The sequence below is a fragment of the Callithrix jacchus genome, chromosome 5 (assembly GCF_049354715.1).
Source record: "Callithrix jacchus isolate 240 chromosome 5, calJac240_pri, whole genome shotgun sequence".
In the NCBI taxonomy this organism is placed as follows: domain Eukaryota; kingdom Metazoa; phylum Chordata; class Mammalia; order Primates; family Cebidae; genus Callithrix; species Callithrix jacchus.
In genome coordinates, this window is record NC_133506.1 from 7,704,532 (window position 1) to 7,729,397 (window position 24,866).

A 24,866-nucleotide genomic window follows, 5' to 3' on the forward strand; every position below is an offset into this window, starting at 1 on the left:
GGCTGGGGTGTCTTGGGATCCAGGTGGCCTTTGTCTCATCTGGGCCAGGCCAGCACTGTTTGTGGCCCTCCCCCACAGCAAGAGGAGGGGCTCTGAGGAGGCTTGGGGGCCCCTGGGGAGACATCCATTTTCCAAGAGCTCTATCATTTTTTCCATAACAGTATCCTCCCTTCAAGGTGGAAAGTCCCAGCTGGCAACTGAGGATGCTTTCAACGTGCTTTTGTTCTCTGCCTTGACCCTAGCCCAGGCAGCAGGGCTGGAGACAAAGACACCTTCCTTTTTATACCAGCCTGTTCCAAGCTTGCTGTGCCAACACATGGTGCAACACAGACCACCCTTAGTGCTGTGAGCTAGACCTCTCTGGTGTGAATTCTGCTTCTGCTACTTGCTAACTGTGCAATCTTAGCAGGTTACTGAACTTCCCTGTGCTACAAGTTTCTCCATCTGAAAACTGGTGTGGTGATAATATCAGTTTTCAGTATTTAATGAATTAATGTATGAAGAACGCTTAGCACAGCACCTGGTATATAGTAAGAGTGATGTAACTGTTTGCTGTTTATTACATGACTTTGGGCTTGGACAACGCATCTCCTCTTTCTGAGTCTCAGTTTCCCTGATTGTACAACTAAGACGGCAGTTCCTGCCTTCCTTTTGACCCCTGACCTGGCCCTTTCTTGCTGTACAGCCTTGGAGAGATTTTTGGGTTCTCTTAGCCTCCGTGTCCTCATCTATTAAACGGTCTCTATTAAGTAGAGGGTTGGGGTGATGAGAATGTGAGAAAATCTGTACCCAGCACGTAGCACAGGGCCCAACACTAACAGAGAAAGAGTTAGAACAAAGTTAGCTATTTTTTTGGTTTTGTTTTTATGGATGAGAAAGTACTTTCTAAATTATAATAAGGCTGTGTCTCTGGAAGGGAGAGTGTGGTTTTCTCACAGGCTTTCCCAGCCACTCCCTATTCACAGATACCTAGAATCAGAGAGGACAAGATTGGAAGGGCCACTTGACAGGTAATGGATAATGAATTAATGGATATCCATTAATAGATAATGAATTAATCAATTCAACAAATATTTACTGAGCCAGGCACTGGTTGTAGGTGCTGGGGTCAGGGCAGCACTGAGGGCCCTTCCCTCAAGGAGCTTTCATTGCTGTGGGGAAGACAGACAAAAACATGTGAATACATATGCTAGGCAAAGACTCAAGCAGGTCTTCACAGTCTCAGCATATCTTACCCTTAACAAATCCTGGTTTCTGCAAGGCCTTAAGATATGATAGCAGGGCCGGGCCCAGTGGCTCATGCCTGTCATCTCAGCACCTGGGGAAGCTGAGGTGGGAGGATCTTGGATTCAGGAATTTGAGACCATCATGGGCAACAGAGCAAAACTTTGTCTCCACTAAAAATTAAAACAAAAAATTAAGCTGGGAATAATGGCACATGCCTGTAGTCCCAGCTACTTGAGGGGCTGAGGTGGGAGGATGGCTTGAGCCTGAGAGGTGGAGGCTGCAGCAAGCTGTGATCGCACCACTGCACTCCAGCCTGGGCAACAGACAGAGTGAGATCCTGTTTCAAAAAAAAAAGATATGGTAGCAGGAGCCCACATTTATTGAATCTTCCTAGACACAGTAACTGTCTGAAGCATTTTATACATCTTAAATCATTTAACCCTCACATCGACTCTAAAGGAAGTAATTGTTATGAATCCCATTTTATAGACGGAGAAACTAAGCCACAGAGAGATGGAGAGGAGCAGGGTTTGAACACACACCCTGCTGGTTCAGGGCTGTGCCCTCAATCACCCTGCCCTCTTGCTCTGCTTGCTGGCTGCATAACTCTCCTTCCCCTGACACCACCCCCATACCCTGCCATCTTGCTCTGCACCAGTTCTTTTTTCCTTCCCCCTTTCCTCCCCTATCACTGTCAAGTATTTCTTCCACATTCTGAGTGGCCTTGGGGTAAGCGCTCTTTCTCTCTCTCTCTCTCTCTGTGTCCCTCAGTTTCCCCATCTGAGGATGGGGATTGCACTGGATTATCTTCAGGGCTTTCCCTGACCACTCTATTTATCAGCTCCTTATCAGTTTGTCATATTTTTATTTGCTGATTAGTTTTCTAGTCTGCCTACCCCACCTTGCTGTGAGCTACGGAGCAGTGAGAACCCTCTTTCTGTTCACCATGTCTCCCCGGAGGCTGGCACTGTGACCTGCACTTAGTAGGCCCTCAATAAATATTTGTAGATGGAGAAAGCAGGGAATGAGGGCGATTGTACTCAGTTTTCTAAAGCCAGCTCCTGCACTCTCTCCCTGGCCCCTCTTCCTTTCTCAGCCCTTCCCCCTACCCGCTTCCCTCCTGTCCTCTCACCTCCCGGGGCCCACTCCGGCCCTCCATCCGGCCTGCATTTTTCCGGGTTTGATATCATTTTTTCCACTCTCCCGGCTGTTGCCGGCTGCCTCTGCCAACTTTCCACAGCTAGAGCCCCTCCCCCTGACCGCAGGCCAGAGACAGCTTGGGGTGGGGGGAAGACCTTCCTTCTCTTCCCTTCCCCAGGCTGGGGTTGGGGTGTGGGAGTGATTACCATCAGTCCCCGCTGGAAGGCTGGGGAGCCGGGAGTCGTGGCTGGAGGACATGGGGCTGGCTGGCCGGCGCTGCTGTCTTTCTCTGCACTGTGACCCCCAGGGCTGGGGCGTCTGGGCCAGTTGGAGGGAGGGATGTAAGGCGTCAGGGACACGGTGGTCCAAACGGTCGGCGTCTTGTTTCCCTCTCAAAGTAGTGACACTTCCCTTTGGGCTGGAAACTCCTGATCTGATCCCCAATACCCAGCCCTGACCCCAGCCAGGCTGGACGCCTCACCACCTCCTTCCTCCCACACAGCCAAAGGGAGACCCAGGAGGAGGCTGGGCCCTGGGGTGTGGTCCTCCCTGGCCAGGTGACTCTGGCTTGCTCACCTCCTCTCCAGGCTTGTTTCTGCCTTAGGGAAATGAGTGAATTGGATTAAATTGGGGTCCATCCCTGGGATTAATGGATTGAGTTTCATAGAGTATTCCTGCCCCAACCTCCTTTAAATTGGATGTGAAATTATGCCTTTAAATTCGTTTTTCTAAGATTCTACAGGGTTTTATAACATCTTTAAAGAGGACAGTGGATAAGTTGGTCACTAGAGTCTGACAAGCCTAACTGGAATCCCGGCAGCTTCGCGAATAGCAGCTGTATGACCTTGGTGGGCCTTCACTGTCCCGTGCCTCAGTTTACTAATGAGCAAAATGGGGCTAATTGTAACACCCTTCTCCCAGGCATTGGGAGGATTAACTAATTGTGGCGACAGCTTAGCACCCAGCTCCCAACAAACACCAGCAAATCTATTGCCAGGATGAGGTCCTTCCAGACATGAGAATCTAGAACGTAAAAAATGGGTTAATGAGAAAGTAGCTGGTCCCGGCACTGTGGTTGCGATCCACTGCCTGGAGAAAGGCCTGAGCACAAAATTGGTCCAAGGACTTTCTTGACTGGCCTTGACACCCGGGCCAGCAGACTAAACCAGTGTGTAGTCAAGTGTAGATGGGAGGGCAGTAGGTGGAGACCACCCAAAGAGCCGACATGGAGAGGTCTGGGCATTCAGATGGGCCATCCTTCTGGTCTGGTTTATTGTGAGGGTTTCTAAGGGTTGGCCAGAGCCCAGGGACAAGGAAGACTTTTTTACAAAAAGACACCCACCAGGTAAAAAGTACGTTGTGCCCAGCATGGGGCTTCGGTCCATCGCTTCCTTGGGGTCCCCCAAGCTTGGATCTGGGGGATGCTCAGGCCATCAGAGCAGCTGGTAAGCAAGACCCACTATGCAGACTCCAGGTAGTGCTGCTTTTGCCCCGCAGTGGCGTCCGTGGGGCCCAGAATGCACCTCAGTGACCCGCCAACCCTCAGAAGGGCGGGCGGCTTCAGAGCACGGCCAGATTGTGGCAGGACTTGGAGCGGGCCTTGAGTGCCCGGCGGCGTGCGCTGCGGGCTGTCAGGCGTGTCAGGAAGCGACGAGCGCGCTGGGCTAGGCTGGCTCGCCGTCGGGGTGCTGGGGACTCCTCGACCGCACAGTCCTGGCGGCGCAGCCGCAGTTGGCGCACTACGCCCTCGAAGAGCTCCGCCACGTTGTGCTGCAGCGTGGCTGACGTCTCGATGAATTTACAGTCGAACACCACAGCGCAGGCGCGGCCCTCTGAGGGGGCGGGGCCCGGCGAGCAGGGGTGGAGCCATAGCCGGAAGGTGGAGAAAAAGGTAAAGAAGGTGTGTTCAGTCTGGATTGGAAGCAATTTTTCCTGTGCCCAGACCTGGTGCTGCTCTCTGGGAACTCAGATAAATCAGACTGGTCTTTGAGGGAAGACAGAAAGGTTGGGGTCAGGTAGGGGCCAGGTTGAATGCCAGGTAAAGGGTATAATTCACCGGGATTACCTGAGGGAGCTTGTTAAAATGCACCCACCCTCAGAGTTTCTGATTCTGTAGGTTTGGGTTGAGGTCTGGAAATCTGTGCTTTAACAAAATCTCCTGGGGCTTATGTTGCAGGTTTTTTTTTTTTTTTTTGGATGTCTGTCCACAAAACATACGGTTTTCCACCTCCAGGATGCTACTGGGCCCGAGTTCTAGTCCTCAAGGGCTGGTGACTGTGAAATTGGCTTTTCTTTTCTGGGTCTCAGTTTACACATTTTTAAGATTTTACTCTCTGAGTAAACCATTTAAAAATTTTATGGGCCCCATCTGATATGTCAAACTTATTAAAATATTCCCCATCCTATTGTAAATACAATCCATATATGACATTTAAAGTTTTGGTTTGTAGTTGCTGGCTGACAGATATGTTTTGTAGACTATTAAAGCTTTGAGAAATTTGCATTTCTAATTTTTTCACTGTATTTTGGAGCTAATAATGGTTCTTTTCAGTTCTCGAATGTAAGCCCTTGAAAAGCCTGTAGGCACTGGGCCTGTTATGTTGGTGAATAAAGTGCCTCTGATTAAGGGGTTAGGGGAGCCATAGAGGAATTTTTTTTTCTTAGAGACAGAGTCTCATTCTGTTGCCCAGGCTGGAGTGCAGTGGTGTGGTCCTGACTCACTGCAACCTCTGCCTCCTGGGTTCAGGTGATTCTCATGCATCAGCTGCCCAAGTAGCTGGGATAACTGGTGTGCACCACCACACCTGGCTAATTGTTGTATTTTTAGTAGAGATGGGGTTTTACCATGTTGGTCAGGCTGATCTTGAACTCCTGACCTCAAGTGATCCACCTGCCTTGGTCTCCCAAAGTGCTGAGATTACAGACATGAGCCACTGCGCCTGGCCGGAATTTTTTAAAAAAAGATTTAAAATTATTTTTTATTTTTTTGTAGTGAGAGGGTCTTGCTGTGTTGCCAAAGCTAGTCCTGAACTCCTGGGCTCAAGCAAGTCCTACTGCCTTGGTCTCCCAAAGTGCTAGGATTATAGTTGTGAGCCACTGTGGCCTGTGACATACAGGCATTTTTAAGAAGTGCAAATTTAGCTCTGGTTTTGGAAAATTCTGGCAGCTGGCAAGGAAGAATGATTGAGAAGTAGGGGGACTGGTGGAAGTGGAGATGCCAGGATAGCACAGAGGCTGTAGGCACAGAGGGAAGGGGATGTGGGATTAATGGAGGTGGCCTGACAGGACTTCAGGACTGGTTTGGGGGTTGTGAGAGGGGGAGGCAGGAACGGTTCCTGGCTTTCAGGCTTAGGCAAGTGGCTGCAGGGTAGGGGCAGCTTGGCAGTGCTCATCTGAGATGAAGAGCACTGGAGGAGCAGCCATGACAGTGGGGCCCAGAGGAAGAGGAAGGGTGGGATGGAGGGCTCACCTTCCACGGAGACTTCTCGGCAGCGCGCCAAGTCCGCTTTGTTGCCCACGAGGATGATGGGCACATGGTCAGCCTGATACGTGCGCCGCAGCTGGATGCGGAGCTCAGAGGCACTCTCAAAGCTGCCTCGGTCTGCGATGGAGTATACGATGATGTAGGCACAGCCCCCTTGCAGGCATGACTCCTGGCTCCAGCTTTTATCCTGTGGGAGAGGGACCCAAGGCCCATCCTCAGAGAGTATCTAGGACCTGGGTGAGAAAGGTGGAGCTGGGATGGTCTAATGGGTGGGATGGAGCTGAGGTTTATAGTTTGGACAGATGTGGGGGACAAATTCTGCCATAATTCCCTGTGTCACCTTGGGAAAACCAGTGACTCTTTCTGAGCCTCAGTTTCTCTGCTTGAAAATTTAGGCTAATAACACTACCTCACAGAATTCTCTCATTCACTGATAGTTTTGCAGGCTGGGTATTGGAGGCAACGTTTACTTGGTTCCTGTTCCTGTAAAAGGGGTTCTGCCTTGGCCTGTTTAGCACTTTGCCTTGTTTAGGAGGGTTTAGCCTTGCCATATGGTTCTTTATGGCTGCTGTAATCCAGAACGAAGAGAAAAAAGGAAAAGAGAAGTGAGGACAGGAGGCTGACGTCAGAGGGAAGGCATTTTTCAGGACGGTTTTGAAGACGGAAGGGAAGGAGCAACTTCAAAGTATAATTTCACAAGGGGATGAGAGAGGCAAGGAGCACTTTAAGAAGTGGAGTCCTTTCAAGTTGTTTGACCAAGAAAAAGAAAGAACTGGACTGCTGTTGATATTTTGGATGGTGATCTTTTGTTAGGGACAGCCCTCCAAGACTGGACTACTTGGGTAATAACTTTGTAAGTGTTGAGTGACACAGTTTCTGCCCTCCAAAACCTCATGGTCTGGAAGGGAGGCTGTGGAAATGGGGAGTTACAGTGCAGTGTGAAAGTACCAGTAAGAGGCATGTGCAAGTGGCTGGAGGAGTGGGGTTGGGAGGCCAGAAGAACCCCACCTTGCAGAGTGTGGGAGGGCTTCACGGGGGACTGGTGAATGGAGTTAGGAAGGAAGGTCAGGACAAGCAGCAGAGAAGAGATTCCAGGCAAAGGGAACAGTCAGTGCTAAAGGGACAAAGACTGAGTGTGTTTGTGAGGTGGGGAAGAAACCAGACATTTTCTTTCTTTTTTCTTTTTTGAGATGTATCCCAGGCTGGAGTGCAGTGGTGTGATCTTGGCTCACTGCAACCTCCACCTCCCAGGTTTAAGTGATTCTTCAGCCTCAGCCTCCTGAGTAGCTGGGATGACAGGCACCTGCCACCATTCCCAGCTAATTTTTGTATTTTTAGTAGAGATGGGGTTTCACCATGTTGGCCAGGCTGGTCTCAAATTCCTGACCTCAAGTGATCTACCTGTGTTGGCCTCCTGAAGTGCTGGGATTACAGGCATGAGCCACTACACTCAACCAGAAGCCAGAAATTTTCTGATAACCAAATGGGAATTTGGTGATGAATAGGAAACCATCAGATCCATGGTCAACGTTATTGTCAAAGTGGGGTAAGTTCTCAACAGCCATATTGATCGTTTCCCAGGCCAAATAATCTTAGGGTGAGTCAGACTGATGTGGGTTCTCAACCTTGACTATGGACAGGTTTCTTCCTCTGGGTCTTCGTTTTTCCCATCTCTAGGATGAGAAAGTGAGTCTTGACCATTCATTCATTCATTCATTGCACAAATATTTATGGAGGATTTGCTGGGTGTCAAGATCACAAAAGCCAGTTGGTGCATGGATTTGTGTGTAATAATTCATTGGCAGTGTGATTAAAAATATAGGTTCTTGGCTGGGTGCAATGGCTCATGCCTGTAATCCCAGTACTTTGGGAGGCTGAGGCGGGTGGATCACCTGAGGTCAGGAGTTCAAGACCAGTCTGGCTAACATGGTGAAACCCCGTCTCTACTAAAAACACAAAAATTAACCAGGTGTGGTGGCAGGCACCTATAATCCCAGCTACTTGGTAGGCTGAGGCAGGATAATTGCTTGAACCCGGGAGGTGGAGGTGGCAGTAAGCCAGAGCCAAGATCATGTCACTACACTGCAGCCTGGGTGACAGAGCAAGCCTCTGTCTCAAACCCTAAATGGCGAGTCTTCTGATTCCCATTCTATTGATGAGGAAACTGAAGACCAGAGAGGTTAAATAATGATGATAATAATGTGTCCAGAGCTCTCAAATAGCAAGTGAGATTCAAACCCAGATCTACAAAATCCCAGAGGCTGTATTGTTTTTATTTTTATTTATTTATTTTTTTTGAGACGGAGTTTCACTCTTGTTGCCCAGGCTGGAGTGCAATGGCATGACCTTGGCTCACTGCAACCTCTGCCTCCTAGGTTCAAGCAATTCTCCTGCCTGAGCCTCCCAAGTAGCTGGGATTACAGGCACCTGTTACCACACCCAGCTAATTTTTGAGCAACCGCACCTGGCTGAGTTGGAGACCGGCCTTACCAACATGGAGAAACCTTGTCCCTACTAAAAATACAAAATTAGCCAGGTATGGTGGTACATGCTTGTAATCCCAGGTACTCGGGAAGCTGAGGCAGGAGAATTGCTTGAACATGGGAGGCAGAGGTTACAGTGAGCCGAGATTGCGCCATTGCACTCCAGCCTGGGCAACAAGAACGAAACTTCATTTAAAAAAATAATTAATTAATTAAAATAAATAAAAATCAAATTTATCAGGCCTCACCCTTGACCCAGAGAATAAGAAGCTCTGGTCAGGTGCAGTGGCTCACACCTGTAATCCCAGCACTTTCGGATGCCAAGGCAGGTAGATCACCTGAAGTCAGGAGTTCAAGACCAGCCTGACCAACAAGGTGAAACCCCATCTCTACTAAAAATACAAAAAATTAGCCAGGCATGGTGGTGCATACCTGTAATCCCAGCTACTTAGGAGGCTGAGGCAGAATTGCTTGAACCTGCCTCAGAAGAATTGCTTGAAATTGGGAGGCGGAGGTTACAGTGAGCAAAGATCATACTGCTGCACTCCAGCCTAGGTGACAGAGCTAGACTCCATTTCAAAAAATAAATAAATAAATAAATAAGTAAGTAAGAAACTCTAAAAGTGGGGTTCTTGAATCTATCTATATAGATATATATATATAGGTTTTTTTTTTGAGGTGGAGTCTCTCTCTGTTGCTCAGGCTGGAGAGAAGTGGCCCAATCTTGGTTCAGGCTCACTGCAACCTCTGCCTCCCAGGTCCAAGCAATTTTCCTGCCTCAGCCTCCCGAGTAGCTGGGACTAAAGGTGCCTGCCGCCACCCCTGGCTATTTTTGTATGTAACATGGTTTCACCATGTTAGCTAGGCTGGTCTCGAACTCCTGACCTTAGGTGATCTGCCCACCCTGGCCTCCCAAAGTGCTGGGATTACAGGCGTGAGCCACTACACCTAGCCAAGAATCTATATTTTTAATCACGCTGCCAATGAGTTCTTATGCACAAATCCATGCACCAACTGGCTTTTGTGATCTTGACACAGAAAACACACAGTTTCACAAGAGTGAAACTCTGTCTCAAAAAAAAAAATAAATAAAATAAAAAGAAACAGACTCTGGGATTTTGTAGATCTGGGTTCGAATCTCACTTGCTATTTGAGAGTTTTGGACACATTATTATTTAACCTCTCTGGTCTTCAGTTTTTTCATCAGTAGAATGGGAATCAGAAGACTCACCATTTAGTTTTTGAGACAGAGCCTTGCTCTGTTGCCCAGGTTGGAGTGCAGTGGCGTGATCTTGGCTCACTGCAACCTCCACCTCCCGGGTTCAAGTGATTCTCCTGCCTCAACCTCCCAAGTAGCTGGGATTACATGCCCATGCCACCACACCTGGCTAATTTTTGTATTTTCATTTTCTTGGCCAGACTGGTTCAAATTCTTGACCTCAGGTGAACCACCTGCCTTGCCCTCCCAAAGTTCTGCGATTACAGGCCTGAGTCACTGTACCAGGCCCAGTTTTTGTTTTGATTGAATTAATAAAATACGTCTAGTGCTTAGCACAGGGGCCGACACTTAGGAAGTGGGCACTCTATAAATGTCAGGTGCTGTTATAAGAATCATCGTCATTATTATGCTCATTTGGGCTGGGGTTTCCTTTTATGGTTGTTGAAAGGAGAGCTGTCAACCATTCTTGTCAATCACGCATCAATGTCCTCCTAAGCTCCACCCCATGGGCAGGGCCTCCCTCAATTTTAGGGGAGCGGCCTATTCCTTAGAGAGATGGGATCCCAGGTGATTTTTAGATCCTTCTCTTTGCTTAGGTGTTTTTCCTCAAAGTTCTACAATGAGCATATATTAACTGTGCAGCAAAAGAAAAGAAAACACAGCCGGGCACGGTGGCTCAAGCCTGTAATCCCAGCACTTTGGGAGGCCAAGGCGGGTGGATCACGAGGTCAAGAGACTGAGACCATCCTGGTCAACATGGTGAAACCCTGTCTCTACTAAAAATACAAAAAATTAGCTGGGCATGGTGGCATGTGCCTGTAATCCCAGCTACTCAGGAGGCTGAGGCAGGAGAATTGCCTGAACCCAGGAGGCGGAGGTTGCGGTGAGCTGAGATCGTGCCATTGCACTCCAGCCTGGGTAACGAGAGCGAAACTCTGTCTCAAAAAAAAAAAGAAAAGAAAACACAAACAAAATGAAATCATAATAGGACGTGTTCCTGCCTACTGCTCTCTTCCTGCTCTGGTTTCCTTTTTCTCTAGCTACCAAGTCATAATCACTAAGAGTTATCATTTATGGTTCTTCACCCCCTTCAGCATTTTTTCATGCTTTAAACTGGGCTTACCTCTGAGATTGCATAAGAACTTTAAAAAACTAGCTGAGGAGGAAGGCAGGAATGGTTAACCCATTTATCAGATGAGAAAACTGGCACTCAGAGTGGTTAAGTCAATTGCACAAAACTACACAACTAGTAAGAAAAAGAAGGGGGGTTCAGCCTTAGGCATTTTGGTGCCAACTCCAACATTCCTTCTGCACAATGTGGGTGGGTGGGATGAAGGTGGAAATAATGATGGGGAGATCTGTGGGGGGAGAAGCACATTCTGGGATGCCCGCTGGGAGGGGATTACGGAGTGAGAAAAGGGGCCAGGGTCAAAAAGGTCTTCTGTTTGGGGTTGGAAAGACTGTTTGCGGCTGTGGGTTGTGGGGGAGGGTGCTGCATCCTCAGCTTTTGCTCACGCCTGAACTGTAGTGTCCCAGGAGGGGACAAGAAGGAGTCTGGTATTAGGCTCAGCACCCGTGTCCCCAAATCCTGCTTGTAGTACCATACCAGTTTCTCGGCCTCCCAGGTGTCCACAACCCGCAATGTGGTGTCTTCTCCATCCACCGTGAGGGTCCTCTCATAGACACCTTCTGCAACCGAGGGAAGAGCTGGATCTCAGGGAGGAGGGGCAAGCCTGAGAGAGTGTGGGGTTCCCTATGCCCCTTTCTGGTCACATCGCCCCCTCCACTTCTCAGAAACACTCGTCACACTTGTTTGAAGCCTGTCTCTCCTGGTAGGAGCACATGTCTTTCTGGCTGCCATAGTACCTGGCGCATCGTAGGTGCCAAAAAGACTTGATTGACTGAGTGAAGGTGGGATGGTGGGGTTAAAGTTGGGCTAGGAATTCTCCCAGGCCTGCTCTGGCTCTGACTTAGTGTGTGCTTCAAGCAGGTCATGTTATCCTCTCTTGGCCTCAGTCTCCCTGTCTGTAACACATGGGTTCTCACTTTTGAGGCTGGCGGAGGGAAGTCAAGACTAGAGAAGAGTCTGGCTAGATGTCCCCACCTTTTCTCTGCATTTAATCAACCCCCTTCCCCACTCACCCTATGTCCTCTCACCCAGTCCTTCAGGGCCTACCTTCGTCTCTTCTGTCTTCCCTGTACTTCATCATCCTGGGGCCCCCAGCACTCTCAGGTCACTGCATTTCTTGGGAATAAAGCAACCCAGGGCCCAGAACCTGGGGTCTGAGAGTCTCCCTTCTGCAAAGGATCTTAGTTTTGCTGTAGGTCATGGTGACCATAGATGGGTGTCTACAGGACTAGGAGAATCAGAGTCAGAGGCATTGGGGCGGGGAGTTTCCGAGCTGGGTGAAAGCCCACCATTTCTTGACATGGAACTCAGAATTGCTATATTTATGACATGGAAATGAATCATACACTTCTCATTCATGGGAAATTGGCAAAATTCTTGTTCTATTCAAGAATTTCCCTCACCTTGACCATTCATTGTGCAGGCTGTGCCCTGTACAACTTTGGAATGGGGAACGTTGAGAAACATTGTTTACCCTGCCCCCATGGCTCCTCTGTGGAGGGTACCTTTTAGTTTGTAATTAGTGGTAGGCAGGTAAAAGCTGCCTACTTGGTATATTCTTGAGTTATAAGCAAATATAGAGCATTTGTGTATTAATAAAAATCACCTGTCTAAGAGCAAATAAATATGTGGATGGGAATCTGCTCAGGGCCTTCAGCCTGGAAAGCTGTCAGCCTCTCAGCTCTCAGACTGTTGGTCCCCTGGATAGATGCACTCTGTTGTTCTATCTGGGTGTTCTTCCTCTCAATACCTTCAGTGCTACCTGGGTGGGGGTCTCCCAACCGAGTTTGTTCTCAGCACGGGAGGACACAGTTCATGTCATTGTCTGAGTGAATGATGCCTCTTAGAGTTGAACAGTGCATGACTTGTGCAACTGTTCTTGGGAGCCCAGTGCCCTGGTGACAGGGCTTTCACTCCTTTGGCCACAGCCCAGCCCAGCCCATATGGCCCCTACCTCCCAGCTGTTCATGGAGGTCCTTCTCTTGCTTCCCTGCGAAGAGGCTGGCCAGGCTGGTCTTCCCCACTCCAGGATCTCCAAGTAGCACCACATGGTAGAGGGCCTCCCGGGAGCCTTCAGAGTCACTGGATTCAGAAGACCAATCATCGGGGGCAGGGGAAGGCTTCTGGGTTGGAGGATTGAGGGAGGCGGATTGGCCCAACCGAGGATGCTGGGATTGAGTGGAAGGCGCTGTGCTCAGGAGGCCAGGCTGGCGGCCCCGTGGGGACAGGGGTAGTGGGGTGCTGGCTCGCCGGCACAGAGGGGTCTTTGCTTCCTGCCCGGTGTTGAGTGTCATCTTTGGTAGAGGGGTTTGGCTTCTTCCTTCCTTCTGAAAGAAGGGGGAATTGGCTGTCAGCCAGTGGCTTTGAGCTGCTGCTGCTTTCTATAGCATCCCGATGAGCTGCTGAGATGGCTTTTTCCAGATCCCCCTCTTGTTCAGATGGGAGGAGGAGGTGCCTCAGCTTCTTGGGGTGGGGGCCTTCTGGCTTCAGGCTCAGCGTACACCTGGATCTGGCTGGAAGGAGTGAGCACACAGGCTGTTAACACACAGACATGCACACCCAGGGGCCATTAAGGACCACCTACTCCTGATGATAGGCAGGCGGAGGGGCAGCAGTGAGGTGGGGTGTCCTCACATGCACACTCCCCACTCTGTGTACACCGGCTTGCCCTTCCCATACAACAAGAGGCCCTGGCTATGAAAGGTATCTGAATTGTTCCCCTCCTCCCCTTCCCCACCGCTTTCTTTCACAGGTTCTGGGTTGGGAGTGCAGTCTGAGGTCCCCCATCAAGGATAGGGGTTACTTAACTTCGATGCCCAATTTCAGGGAGTCTGAGGAGGAAGAGGCAGGAGGGTGGGTTGATACTCCAGAAGGGTGAGGGGGGCATGGGGGTAACCCGACTGTAACCCGAGTGTCCTGGTTCCATGGGAACCGCGTGTCTGACCCGCCCACTAAGTGAAAAATTCAGGAGCGGCTGGCGCTACGGCCTCCAACTGCTTTTAATGACCGGAGCTGCGGCCGGCCCGGCCTCAGGTTAGGTGACAGGACAGGGTCCTGGCAAGGGACGGGGAGGATAGACCACAGGGCCCAGGAACGCTGTGCCGTTCCTGGAGTCTGGATCCGAGCTTTCCCAGCCGGCATCCGGGGTGTGAATCCCCCATCCTGGGGTGTGGGGGGGTCTTTGTCCAGGGCTACCCAGCCCTCCGGGTCCCCGGGTCTGAAGACCCTCACCCTAGGGACGCAGTTTCGAAGTCCCCCTACCCTGCCAACGCTGCAGAAACCCCCTGCAATCGCCTGGCGAACTCTGCTCCAACTTGAGCAAGTTGGCGGCGCGGAGCGAAGGGCTTTACCTCGGCGTGGGAGGGGTCCAGGGTCCCCCGCAGCTCCAGCGGCAGGATGCTCCAGGCTGCACCACCCGCCTCCGCACGCAGCCCCTCAGGCCTGTTCCCTCCCCTCGTCGCCTGGGTCGGGGGAGGAGCTGCGACCCCGCCCCATCCAGCCCCGCCCCATTAGGGCAGCCCCGGGGTCTCCGCCCCAAGGCCCTGGCCGCTCAGTGACTTTTCTGAAAGCGCAGAGCTCAGCTGACCCGCTTCTGCCAGTCCTACGAACCGAACCGGGTGGAGGGTGGTGGATGAGAGAGGATGGGGGCTCTGGATTCCTGGGTCTGGAGCGTCCCATCTGCGTCCACATCTGTCCACTCCATCAAGGGGATGAATCAACCCATTAGCCCCCAGCAAAACCACTTGGGGAACTTGCTAAATGTTCAGGTCCCACCTTCCAAGACAGGCAGATTCCGCAGTGCTGGGAGAGGGGTCTGGGAATCCACGTTTTAAACAAGTGCCCCAAGGGATCCTGGTGCAGATGGCTCATTGACCTCACTTTGAGAAACTCTGCTCTGGATGAAGAATTAATTTTGGGAGGTGACCTGGAGGAAGAGAGAGCTCAGAAAGTCTGCACTGAAGAATTCTGAAAATAGTATTTTTGGCATAATTGCATCATTCATTCATTCACCAACTGAGGCTTAGCTGGTTCTGGGCCTCAAGTCTCTGCCGTTCAGCCTATTTCTCTCTCTCTTTCTTTCTTTTTTTTGTTCTTTTGAGACGGAATCTTGCTCTGTCGGGGAGTGTGAAGGCACAATTTCAGCTCACTGCAACCTCCGCCTCCCAGGTTCAAGTGATTCTCCTGCCTCAGCCTCCCCAGTAACTGGGATTACAGGCACTAGCCACCATGTCTGGCTAATTTTGTAATTTTAGTAAAGACAGGGATTCTCCTTGTTGGTCAGGCTGGTCTTGAACTCCTGACCTCAGGTGATCCGCTCACCTCAGCTTCCCAAAGTACTGGGATTACAGGCGTGAGCCACTGCGCCCAGCTTCAGCCTACTGTTTCTATCACTCATGGTAAAAAAAAAAAAAAAAAAAAAAAAAAAAAAAAAAAAAAAAAAAAAATCCCAGGTATGGAGGAGCAGAGACTGCTGGTGATGTTGGTCATCCAAGGGGCCACGTTCCAAACTCTCTGACAGGGGTGCCTCCCTTTAGGTCTTGAGAAATTGGGGTGTGTACGTGTGTGGAGCCCATGGAGACCAGGCTGCACCTGTAGGTGGTTCAGCCTACAGGTCATGGCTGAGGGGGTTCAGGTGTCCAGCTTGGAATAACTCCCACAGCAGCTGGACAGACTGGCTCAGCCCCAACAGGTCCTGCAGCTGATCCAGAACCCCCTCATGGCTGGCTTCCTTCCGTGGCTTGGCCCTCTAAACTTACCTTTTTAGCTTGCAAGGTGGGCCGTGGGTGTTGCAGCACTCTTCATTGTCTGGGAGTGAGGGAGCTTGGCTTCTAGCTACATCTCTACAGCCCAATTGCTGTGTGACCTTAGGCAAGTCAACTCCCCTCTTTGGTTTGCAGTTTCTTTATTTAAAACCATAATTCGAACAGCTTACACTCTTGCTAAAAAACTTTTGGTTGTCTACAACACAGAAGTCTGAACTTGGAGTTCAAGCCCCATTATGTTCTCTGGAGAATCCAGAGTTGAACTTTTCCTCCCAGGAGAGCCCTTGCTTGGCTCATGTCCCACTTTCAGGCACATTCTGTTCCTTCTGCCTGGGGCACCTTTTACCCTATTCATCTTTCATGATACAACTTAGATCCCGTGTACCAGACGTTGTTCTAAGCTCTAGATGAATATTATCATCTCAGGGGTTCTCAAACTTTGGCGGTGTGTTAGAATCACCTGGAGGGCTTGCTGGGACCCACCCTTCAGGGCTTTGGATTCAGTAGGTTCTGGGTAGGGCTAGAGAACTGGCATTTCTAACAAGTATGGCTACTGCTTGCTGGTCTGGGAACCACACTTTAAGAGCCACTGTATTATTTCATTTAATCCCCTAAGTGAGACAGGTAGCTGTTACTCTCTATGACATGGGTACTATTACTCTTCCCCCCCACTTTCTTTTTTTGAGACGCAGTCTCGCTCTGTTGCCCAGGCTGGAGGGCAGTAGTGCAATCTCACCTCACTGCAACCCCTGCCTCCTGGGTTCAAGCAGTTCTCCTGCCTTGGCTTCCTGAGCAGTTGGGACTACAGGTGCATGCCACCATGCCCAGCAAATTTTTTGTATTTTTACTAGAGAGGGGGTTTCACCATGTTGGCCAGGCTGGTTTCGAATTCCTGATCCGCCCACCTCAGCCTCCCAAAGTGCTGGAATTACAGGCGTGAGCCACCGCGCCCGGCCTATTCTTCTCATTTTGGAGTAGGCCTGAATACATGCTGGTCACTTGGCCTTGCAAAGGCTTGTCATCATTTCATAGACAACAGCCTGAGGCTCAGAGAGGTTAAGTGACTTGTCTGATGTCTCACAGCAGTTAGGAGGAGATGCTGGGATTGAATTAGGTCTCTCTTAAGTCAAGGTTTTTTCCACTCTCTTAGGTGGGGAACATGTCTAGTTTCTGACCTTAGACATTGTCTCAGAAAATTCTGCCCCAGCTTCAGAGCTCAGCAGGCTCCCGAGGGTGTGGCTGACCAGTTCCCACGTAGCTGGCTGAGGTCCCAAGCAGCCTGGGGACCACATGGCCTCATACTCCCACTTAGGTCTGCTGCCCGAAGCACTGCCGTCATCTGTAGCGCAATAAAGGCTGGGCTGGAAGCAGCGAGACTCAGCATCTCGGCTCGCTCCTCTTGCGTTCTCTCCAGCAGCCTCCCCAGGAGCTCCGAGGCCATGACACAGCTGCTTCTGCTCCTTGTGGCTCTCCTGGTCCTGGGTCATGCACCACCAGGTACCCACTTAGTGTGCGTGTGTGTGCATGTGCACGTGTGTGTGTGTGCAAGAGGACCGGACTCTCAGGCCCTGGAGGACAGAGGGGCCTGGGCCTGCATTTAAGTTCTGGCCTCACCACCGACCTGCTGGGCGACTTAGAGCAAGTTGCTTAATCAGCCTGCACCTCAGTTACCTAATCTACAAAATGGGATTCTCTCAATAAATGTGCATTTGTGTTACGATTGTTGTGAAATCAGAACAGTGACAGACGTCTAGCAGTGAAAGAAAACAAGGTCCTTGCTTTCATGTAGCTGGCATTTCAGTTGGTTGGGGTAGAAAATAAACAGATAAACATATGTCAGGTGGTGATAAGTGCTAAGAAGAGGAAAGACAAGGGTGAGTGTTTGGATGGGGCAGTGGTGGGAAGGCTGATGAGGATGGACAGGGAAGGCCTCTGATAAAATTTTTTCCTTTTTTTTTTTTGAGACGGAGTTTCATTCTTGTTGCCCAGACTGGAGTGCAATGGCATGATTTTGGCTCTCTGCAACCTCCGCCTTTTGGGTTCAGGTGATACTCCTGCGTCAGCCTCCCAGGTAGCTGGTTTTACAGGCATGTGCCACCATGCCTGGCTAATTTTTGTATTTTTAGTAGAGACAGGGTTTCGCCATGTTGTTGAGGCTGGTCTCGAACTCCTGGCCTTGGCTGATTCACCTGCCTTGGCTTCCCAAAGTGCCAGGATTACAGATGTGAGCCACCACAGCCAGCCTAGATTTTTTCTTTTTAAAAACTTTTTATTTAGGAAAATTTCACATATGCATAAAAGCAGGGAGAATAACATAAATAAACAAGGTGAGTTTTAAACATTTTTATTATGGGAAAATTTAAACTTATGCAGAAATAGAGACTAATGTAACAGCATGAGTTTTTAAAAGGACTTCTTTATTTGACTTTTACATTTTTTGTAGAGATGGGGGGGGGTCTCACTATGTTGCCCAGGCTGGTCTCAAACTCTTGACCTCAAGCAATCCTCCAGCTTTGGCTTCCTAAAGTTCTGGGATTACGGGCATGAGCCCAGCCAGAAATTTCGGTATTTAGGAAAATTTCATCCAGAAAGAATAAATAAATAGTATAAAGAACCTCTATTACCCATCACCCAACCTCAACAATTACCAGCGTGAAGGAACCCTGCTTTGTTATTTACCTCCCCCTCCTCCCCTGTGAATTGTTTTGAAGTAAATTCCCGCGATCTTATTTGATATAAAGTAGGTTTGAACAGAGGTCTGAATAAGGTGAAAATATGAGAGAAGATTGTTCCAGACAGAAGGAGCAGCAAGGGCCGAGGCCTCGAGGCAGGGTGATGGATGTGTTTGAACAGCAGCAAGGAGGGTGGTGTGGCTGGGGGGAGGGAGCGCAAAGGAAATCGGTGGGAGACAGAATCAAGATATGAGGAAGAGAGTGCAGCTCATGCAGGAGAAACAAACTGCTCCTGGGTCTTGGGGTGATTGGGAAGTTCAAATATGATGGTGTGTTAAGAGTATTTCTTGGCTGGGTGTGGTGGTTCATACCTGTAATCCTAGCACCTTGGGAGGCCAAGGTGGGAGGATTGCTTGAGCCCAGGACTTCGAGACTAACCTGGGCAACTTAGGGAGACCTCATCTCTTAAGAAAAAATCAAAACATTAGCTGGGTGTGGTGGCAGGCACCTGTGGTCCCAGCCACTTGGGGGGCTGAAGCAGGAGAATTGCTTGAACCTGGGAAGCGGAGGCTGCAGTGAGCTGAGATTGGGTCACTGCACTGGAAGTTACCATGAGCAATATGGTCACGGTCCATGCCCTCAAGCAGCTTCCAGCGTCAAGAAAGACAGTTAAAAAACAAGCAAATAGACATAGATTCTGTGGTAACTATTGTGTTGGGAATGATGAGGGTACGGTGATGGCCAATTAGAGCAGATGTGGGAAGTGAGGGGACCATGTAGACAAGCTTGACTGTTAAATGACATTTCTAGACATACAGACCCAGATAAGCAGAGAGCAAGCAGCTCAGAAGAACTAGCCCTAAATGGGTGGTGAGAGCCACTGTGCCCAGCTGGATAAGGTCATTAACCTCGCTGAGCCTCAGTTTCCTTACCCGTATAGCAGGGGTTGCAATAAGACTAACTATAATCATACAGGGTTGTTATGAAAAGTGCTAATGTGTACCTGGTGTGTGGTTTTACCTGGACAAGAAATTCATCTCTATTTTTTTTTTTTTTTGAGATGGAGTCCCACTTTGTCGCCCAGGCTGGAGTGCAGTGGTGCAATCTCAGCTCACTGCAACCTCCACCTCTTGGGTTCAAGGAATTCTCCTGCCTCAGCCTCCCAAGTAGGTGGGTCTCAGGGCACATGCCACCATGCCCAGCTAATTTTTGTATTGTTAGTAGGGACAGGATTTCACCGTGTTGGTCAGGCTGATCTCAAAACTCCTGGCTTCAGGCGATCTGCCTGCCTCGGCCTCCCAAAGTGCTGGGATTACAGGCGTGAGCCACCATGCCCAGCCTTAGTCTCTAATTTGTAACTAATGGTCTAACCTGTGACCTAATTTAATTAGGTCTAATTTAAATTGTAATCAGTACTCTCATCTATGACTAGTGATCTAACAAATGACCAGAGAGCTAACTTTCGACCAGTGTTAGTGCCTCTGTGGCATAACTTGTGACCAGTGGTCTAACCTGTGACCCATAGGCTGCTCTGTGACCTGTGGTCTTCCTCTTCTTAGGGAGAAGTGAATTCAAACGGTGCTGGAAGGGCCAAGGGGCCTGCCGGACTTACTGCACAAGGCAAGAAACTTACATGCACCTGTGCCCGGATGCTTCCCTGTGCTGTCTCTCCTATGCATTGAAACCTCCACTGGTCCCCAGGCCTGAATATGAGTAGCTGGTTCTTGCTGTCCAATAAAACACAGGCTGCCAGTTGTCTCTTCTTTCTGTTGCTTGCCTGTGCTCCTCTCCCCCCAGGGGTGGGGGACAGGTGTAGGATGTGGGAGAAATGGTCCAGGGAGGGAGGTGAGGGACCTGAGGAGAGTGGGCGCTAATGACCATTGTTAATGGTTCCGGTCCTGGCCACATCACTTTCTCTCTGTCCAACTCCGGAAAAATTACTCAACCTCTGAAAGTCTCCTCAACCATAAAATGGGGATAATTATACTATCAGGAGATGAGCACTTTGTAGAAGCAATGCCAAAAGAAAGGTAGAGTTAATGATGACAAGAGTTAATAATGTGAGTTGATAGTAACAGTGAATAATAGTAGTCAATTATAAGGTCCTGTAATTCGGAATGAGATGGTGCGTCTGGCTTGAGAGGCAGGCTCTACTGAGAGCGAAAGGGTTCTCCTGTGTTCCTTGATGGTATCCTAATGACTTAGGGCTGAAGCCAAGACCAACAGACTAGATCGTTTTCTGAAAATTAAGCCTCACACACGAACTGCCCTTTTCCTCCCAGTGTTCAAACAGACCCTCACCTAAGCTTACATCCAACTTCCTAAGTCATTAGGATACTCCCAGCAAGCCGAAGAGACCAGCCAATTCTAGGGTGGAAGATTCCCCAAAATACCTCACATGTGAGGCCCACAAGCTGAGAGGGAAAGTGACTTGACCAAGGCCAGAGAGTTCCCAAGTGACATGTCAAGGAGTGGAGCCACACACTGGTAGGACAGGACAGTGTGATGGGGCGGTATTGGGAGGAAGGGAGCCCCCTGATGCTGGAGCTCGGTGAGCTCGGTGGCTCTGGGATGGTAGAGAAGGAAACTACCTGGATAGGTGCTCAGAAGTGCTTTTTTGGAGAACAGACTCTACTCAAGGAAGCATTGAAAGGTTGAGATGATGATATATAAGTACCCCATAGAAAGTACCAATTGCTTGGCGGGGCACGGTGGCTCACACCTGTAATCCCAGCACTTTGGGAGGCTGAGGTGGGTGGATCACGAGGTCAGGAGTTCAAGACCAGCCTGGCCAAGATGGTGAAACTCCGGCTCTACTAAAAATACAAAAAAAAAAAAATTAGCCGGGTGTGGTGGTGGGTGACTCTATTCTCAGCTACTCAGGAGGCTGAGGCAGAGAATTGTTTGAACCTGGGGGGAGGAGGTTGCAGTTAGCAGAGATAGCACCACTGCACTCCAGCCTGGGCAACCGAGGAGACTCTGTCTCAAAAAAAAAAAGGAAAGTACCAATTGCTTTATCTGTATCACCTCACTGAATTCCCACAGTTGTATGTATGTGTGTGTATATATGTATGTATGTGTATATATATACACACACATATATACACATATACACACATACACATATACACACATATATACATATATACACACATATATACATATATACACACACATACATACATATATACACATATATACATATACACACACATATATACATATACACATTCATACATATATGCACACACACATATATATACACACATACATACATACACACACATATATACACATACATACACATATACACACATATATACATATATACACATACATACATATACACACATATATACATATATACACATGCATACATATATACACACATATACATATATATACATACATACATATATACACATACATACATATATACACACATAAATACATATATACACACATACATATATACATATATACACATACATATACACACATATATACACATACACGCATATATACATATTACACACACATGTACATATATACACATACATATATACATATATACACACATACATATACACACATATACATATATACACATACATATATACATATATACACACATACATATACACACATATATACATATATACACACACACATATATATATATTTGAGATGGAGTCTCACTCTGTTGCCCAGGCTGGAGTGCAATGGCGCTATCTCGGCTCACTGCAAACTCTGCCTCCGGGGTTCAAGTGATTCTCCTGCCTCAGCCTCCTGAGTAGCTGGGATTATAGGCATGCACCACCATGCCCAGCTAATTTTTGTATTTTTAGTAGAGATGGGGTTTCACCATGTTGGTCAGGCTGGTCTCAAACTCCTGACCTTGTGATCCATCCAGCTTGGCCTCCCAAAGTGCTGGGATTACAGGCGTGAGCCACCGTGCCCAGCCAGTTGTTGTTTCTCCTCCTCCTCCTTCTTCTTCACTCTCTCTCTCTCTCTCCTTTCTTTTTTAACACAGGGCCTCACACTGCTGGGCTCAAGTGATCCACTTCAGCCTCTGAGGAGCTAGGACTACAGGTGTGTGCCACCATACCTGCCATATATATATTGTAGAGATGGGGTCTTGCAAAAAAAAAAAAAAAAATGGGGTCTTGCTATGTTTCCCAGGCTGGTCTTGAACTTGTTTACTGAAGTGATCCTCCTGCCTTGGCCTCCCAAGGTGCTGGGATCACGGGTGTGAGCTGTTGCAGCTGGCCTATCTCCGCCTTTTCTATAAGGTAACTTTTCTATAAGGCTCTATCAGGCAACTAAGAAAGTTGTCCACCTCATACACCTAGGAAGTGGTGAAGATGGAACTCTATCCTGATCCTCTGCCTGATTTTGTCTCCCAGAGTCAGTCTTTTTTTGGAGACAGTTTTGCTCTGTTGCCCAGGCTGGAATGCAGTGGTGCGATCACGGACTGCAGCTTTGAACTCCTGGACTCAAGCAGTCCTCCCACCTCAGCCTTCCCAGTAGCTGGGACTGCAGGCATGAACCACCATGCCTGGCTAATTTTTGTATTTTTTGTAGACACGAGGTCTTGCTATGTTGCACAGGCTGGTCTTGAACTCCTGACCTCAAGCAATCCTCCTGCCTTGTTTGCCCTCCCAAAGTGTTGGGATTACAGCCATGAGCCACTGTGCCAGGCTCCAGAGTCATTCTTATTTGTATATTTAAAATAATATTTTTTTCTAATTGTAAAAGTAAAACATGTTCATTGGAAAACATGTTAACAGAGAAGCACAAATTAAGAAAACTAAATTCATTAGTGTTTTCACTGTACAGAAATACCCAGAATAGGCATGGTGGCTCACTTCTGTAATCCCTGCACTTTGGGAGGCCGAGGCAGGTGGATCTCTTGAGGTCTGGAGTTCAAGACCAGCCTGGGCAACATAGCGAAAACCTGCCTCTACTAAAAATACAAAAATTAGCCGGCGTGGTGCGCATGCCTGTAATCCTAGCTACTCGGGAGGCTGAGGCAGGAGAATCACTTGAACCTGGGAGGCAGAGGTTGCAGTCAGCCGAGATGGCGCCACTGTACTCCATCTTGGATGACAGAATGAGACTCCTTCTCAAACAAACAAACAAATAGAAACATTAAATATACATGTCATTTAATTTGTTAACGGACACTTCTCTATCCTTGTTTGTAGCAGCTTTGCTTGTAATAACTCATAAATGGAAACAGTCCAAATCTTCAACGGATAAATGGATAAATTGAGTTATATCCATACAATATGCTACTCAATAAATAGCAATAATTTACCAATACACACACTATGAATTAATCTCAAAAATGTTATATGAAGTGCAACAAGAGAGACACAAAGACATAGACGCTAATTCCATTTACATGATGTTTTAGAAAGGCAAAACAAAGTTGATTTAAAAAGTAAGAAAAAAAGAAAAAACCCACCCCCAATCTTATTTTCTTTAAATTTCTCTTTTTTTCGGAGCACATGTAGTTGGGTCTGTGTAGATGATCTGTGCTTACGATGCAGCTCCATTTTTCTCATAAAGAGTTTGGTGTGTGTACCTATGTAACAAACCTGGACGTTCTGACCATGTACCCCTGAACTTAAAGTATAACAATAATAATAATACAAATCATAATCAAATAAATTCCCATCTGGATTCCTTGAAAAAAAAAAAAAAAAAAAAAAAAGTTTGGAGATCCAGGGAGACGCGTCGTTTTTTCAGGACTCTTAATGGTTAGATCAATGACTCTCAAGAGGAGATACTCCCCTCTAGCGGTTATTTTGGGAATTGGCTGGGGAGTTTTTGTTTTTTTGAGATAGGGTATCTGTGTCGTGGTCTCGGTCACTGCAACCTCTGCCTCCCGGGTTCAAGCGATTCTCGTGCCTCAGCCTCCTGAGTAGCTGGGATTAAAGGCACGAGCCATCACGCCGGGCTAATTCTTTTCCTTTTTTTTTTTTTTTTTTTTTCCAGTAGAGACGAGGTTTCACCATGTTGGTCATGCTGGTCCGAAACTCCCGGGGTCAAGTGATTCGCTCCCTTCAGCCTCCCAAAGTGCTGGGATTATAGGCGTGAGCCACCGCGCCCCGCCAAGACACAATTTTCAGTGATATAAATCCAACATTTTGTACATGTTCATTAATTTTGCTCCTTTTCCTCCTGATTTGAAGCCGCAGTAGACTGGCGTAAGTCCAGGGAGCCCCTGGCCGAAACTAAGGTTTCCCTGATTTGGGATGCCTAATGATTTCCATTGTTGTCCCAACTGTGTTAATTTGATGATTTTCACCTACGCGCTGCTAGCCTCAGCACTCTTTTTTTTGTTTTTCGTTAATTCTACTTACATTTATTGAATACCTGCTATGTGCCAGACATTATTCTAAGTATGGAGGACTCAGCAGTGCGCAAAACGGATAAATCCCTATCTGTGCAGAGCTCACATTCTAGGAATAAACCCAATTTTGACTTTGGTCTCAGTATCCAGCCTTAGCTTCACCCTTTGGAAGGACGAATTGCCAAATACCTACCTCAGAGTCACTTGTGGCACCGTGAACTCGTGTGTGTTCCGTGATTTCATAATTAATGGTAAACCAGCATGTCCAATAAGCATAACACCGTTGGAACATAGCATTTGGATTTCTTGTTTATATGTGAATATTTTCAAATACAGTAAACACTTTAGCTGTAACTTGGAAGGAAATCTCATGCACTTTAGCTTTTAT

General features: G+C 48.3%; 2 protein-coding genes across 2 annotated transcripts; one reads left to right on the forward strand and one right to left on the reverse strand.

The window, feature by feature from the left end:
* Positions 1–1,590: 1,590 nt before the first annotated feature.
* REM1 (RRAD and GEM like GTPase 1) lies at positions 1,591–14,125 on the reverse strand. The gene is made up of 5 exons (XM_003732798.6): positions 14,033–14,125; positions 12,637–13,195; positions 11,160–11,242; positions 5,837–6,038; positions 1,591–4,199 (listed from the first exon to the last, which is right to left on the reverse strand). The coding sequence occupies exons 2-5, from the start codon at positions 12,974–12,976 to the stop codon at positions 3,928–3,930; spliced, it is 897 nt and encodes a 298-aa protein (XP_003732846.4). The 5' UTR covers positions 12,977–13,195; positions 14,033–14,125; the 3' UTR covers positions 1,591–3,927.
* A 2,699-nt stretch (positions 14,126–16,824) lies between these two features.
* Positions 16,825–19,869, forward strand: DEFB124 (defensin beta 124). The gene is made up of 2 exons (XM_017971866.4): positions 16,825–16,942; positions 19,677–19,869. Exons 1-2 carry the CDS (start codon positions 16,885–16,887, stop codon positions 19,832–19,834), a joined length of 216 nt encoding a protein of 71 aa, XP_017827355.4. The 5' UTR covers positions 16,825–16,884; the 3' UTR covers positions 19,835–19,869.
* Positions 19,870–24,866: the final 4,997 nt, after the last annotated feature.

Coding starts and splice junctions, on each gene's coding strand:
- REM1 (XM_003732798.6), bottom strand. CDS start 12,976: ATGACACTCAACACCGGGCAGGAAGCAAAGACCCCTCTGTGCCGGCGA. Junction 11,243..12,636: donor CCTCCATGAACAGCTGGGAG/GTAGGGGCCATA, acceptor CCTCGGTTGCAG/AAGGTGTCTATGAGAGGACC. Junction 4,200..5,836: donor CCGAGAAGTCTCCGTGGAAG/GTGAGCCCTCCA, acceptor CCGCCCCCTCAG/AGGGCCGCGCCTGCGCTGTG.
- DEFB124 (XM_017971866.4), top strand. CDS start 16,885: ATGACACAGCTGCTTCTGCTCCTTGTGGCTCTCCTGGTCCTGGGTCAT. Junction 16,943..19,676: donor CCTGGGTCATGCACCACCAG/GTACCCACTTAG, acceptor TCCTCTTCTTAG/GGAGAAGTGAATTCAAACGG.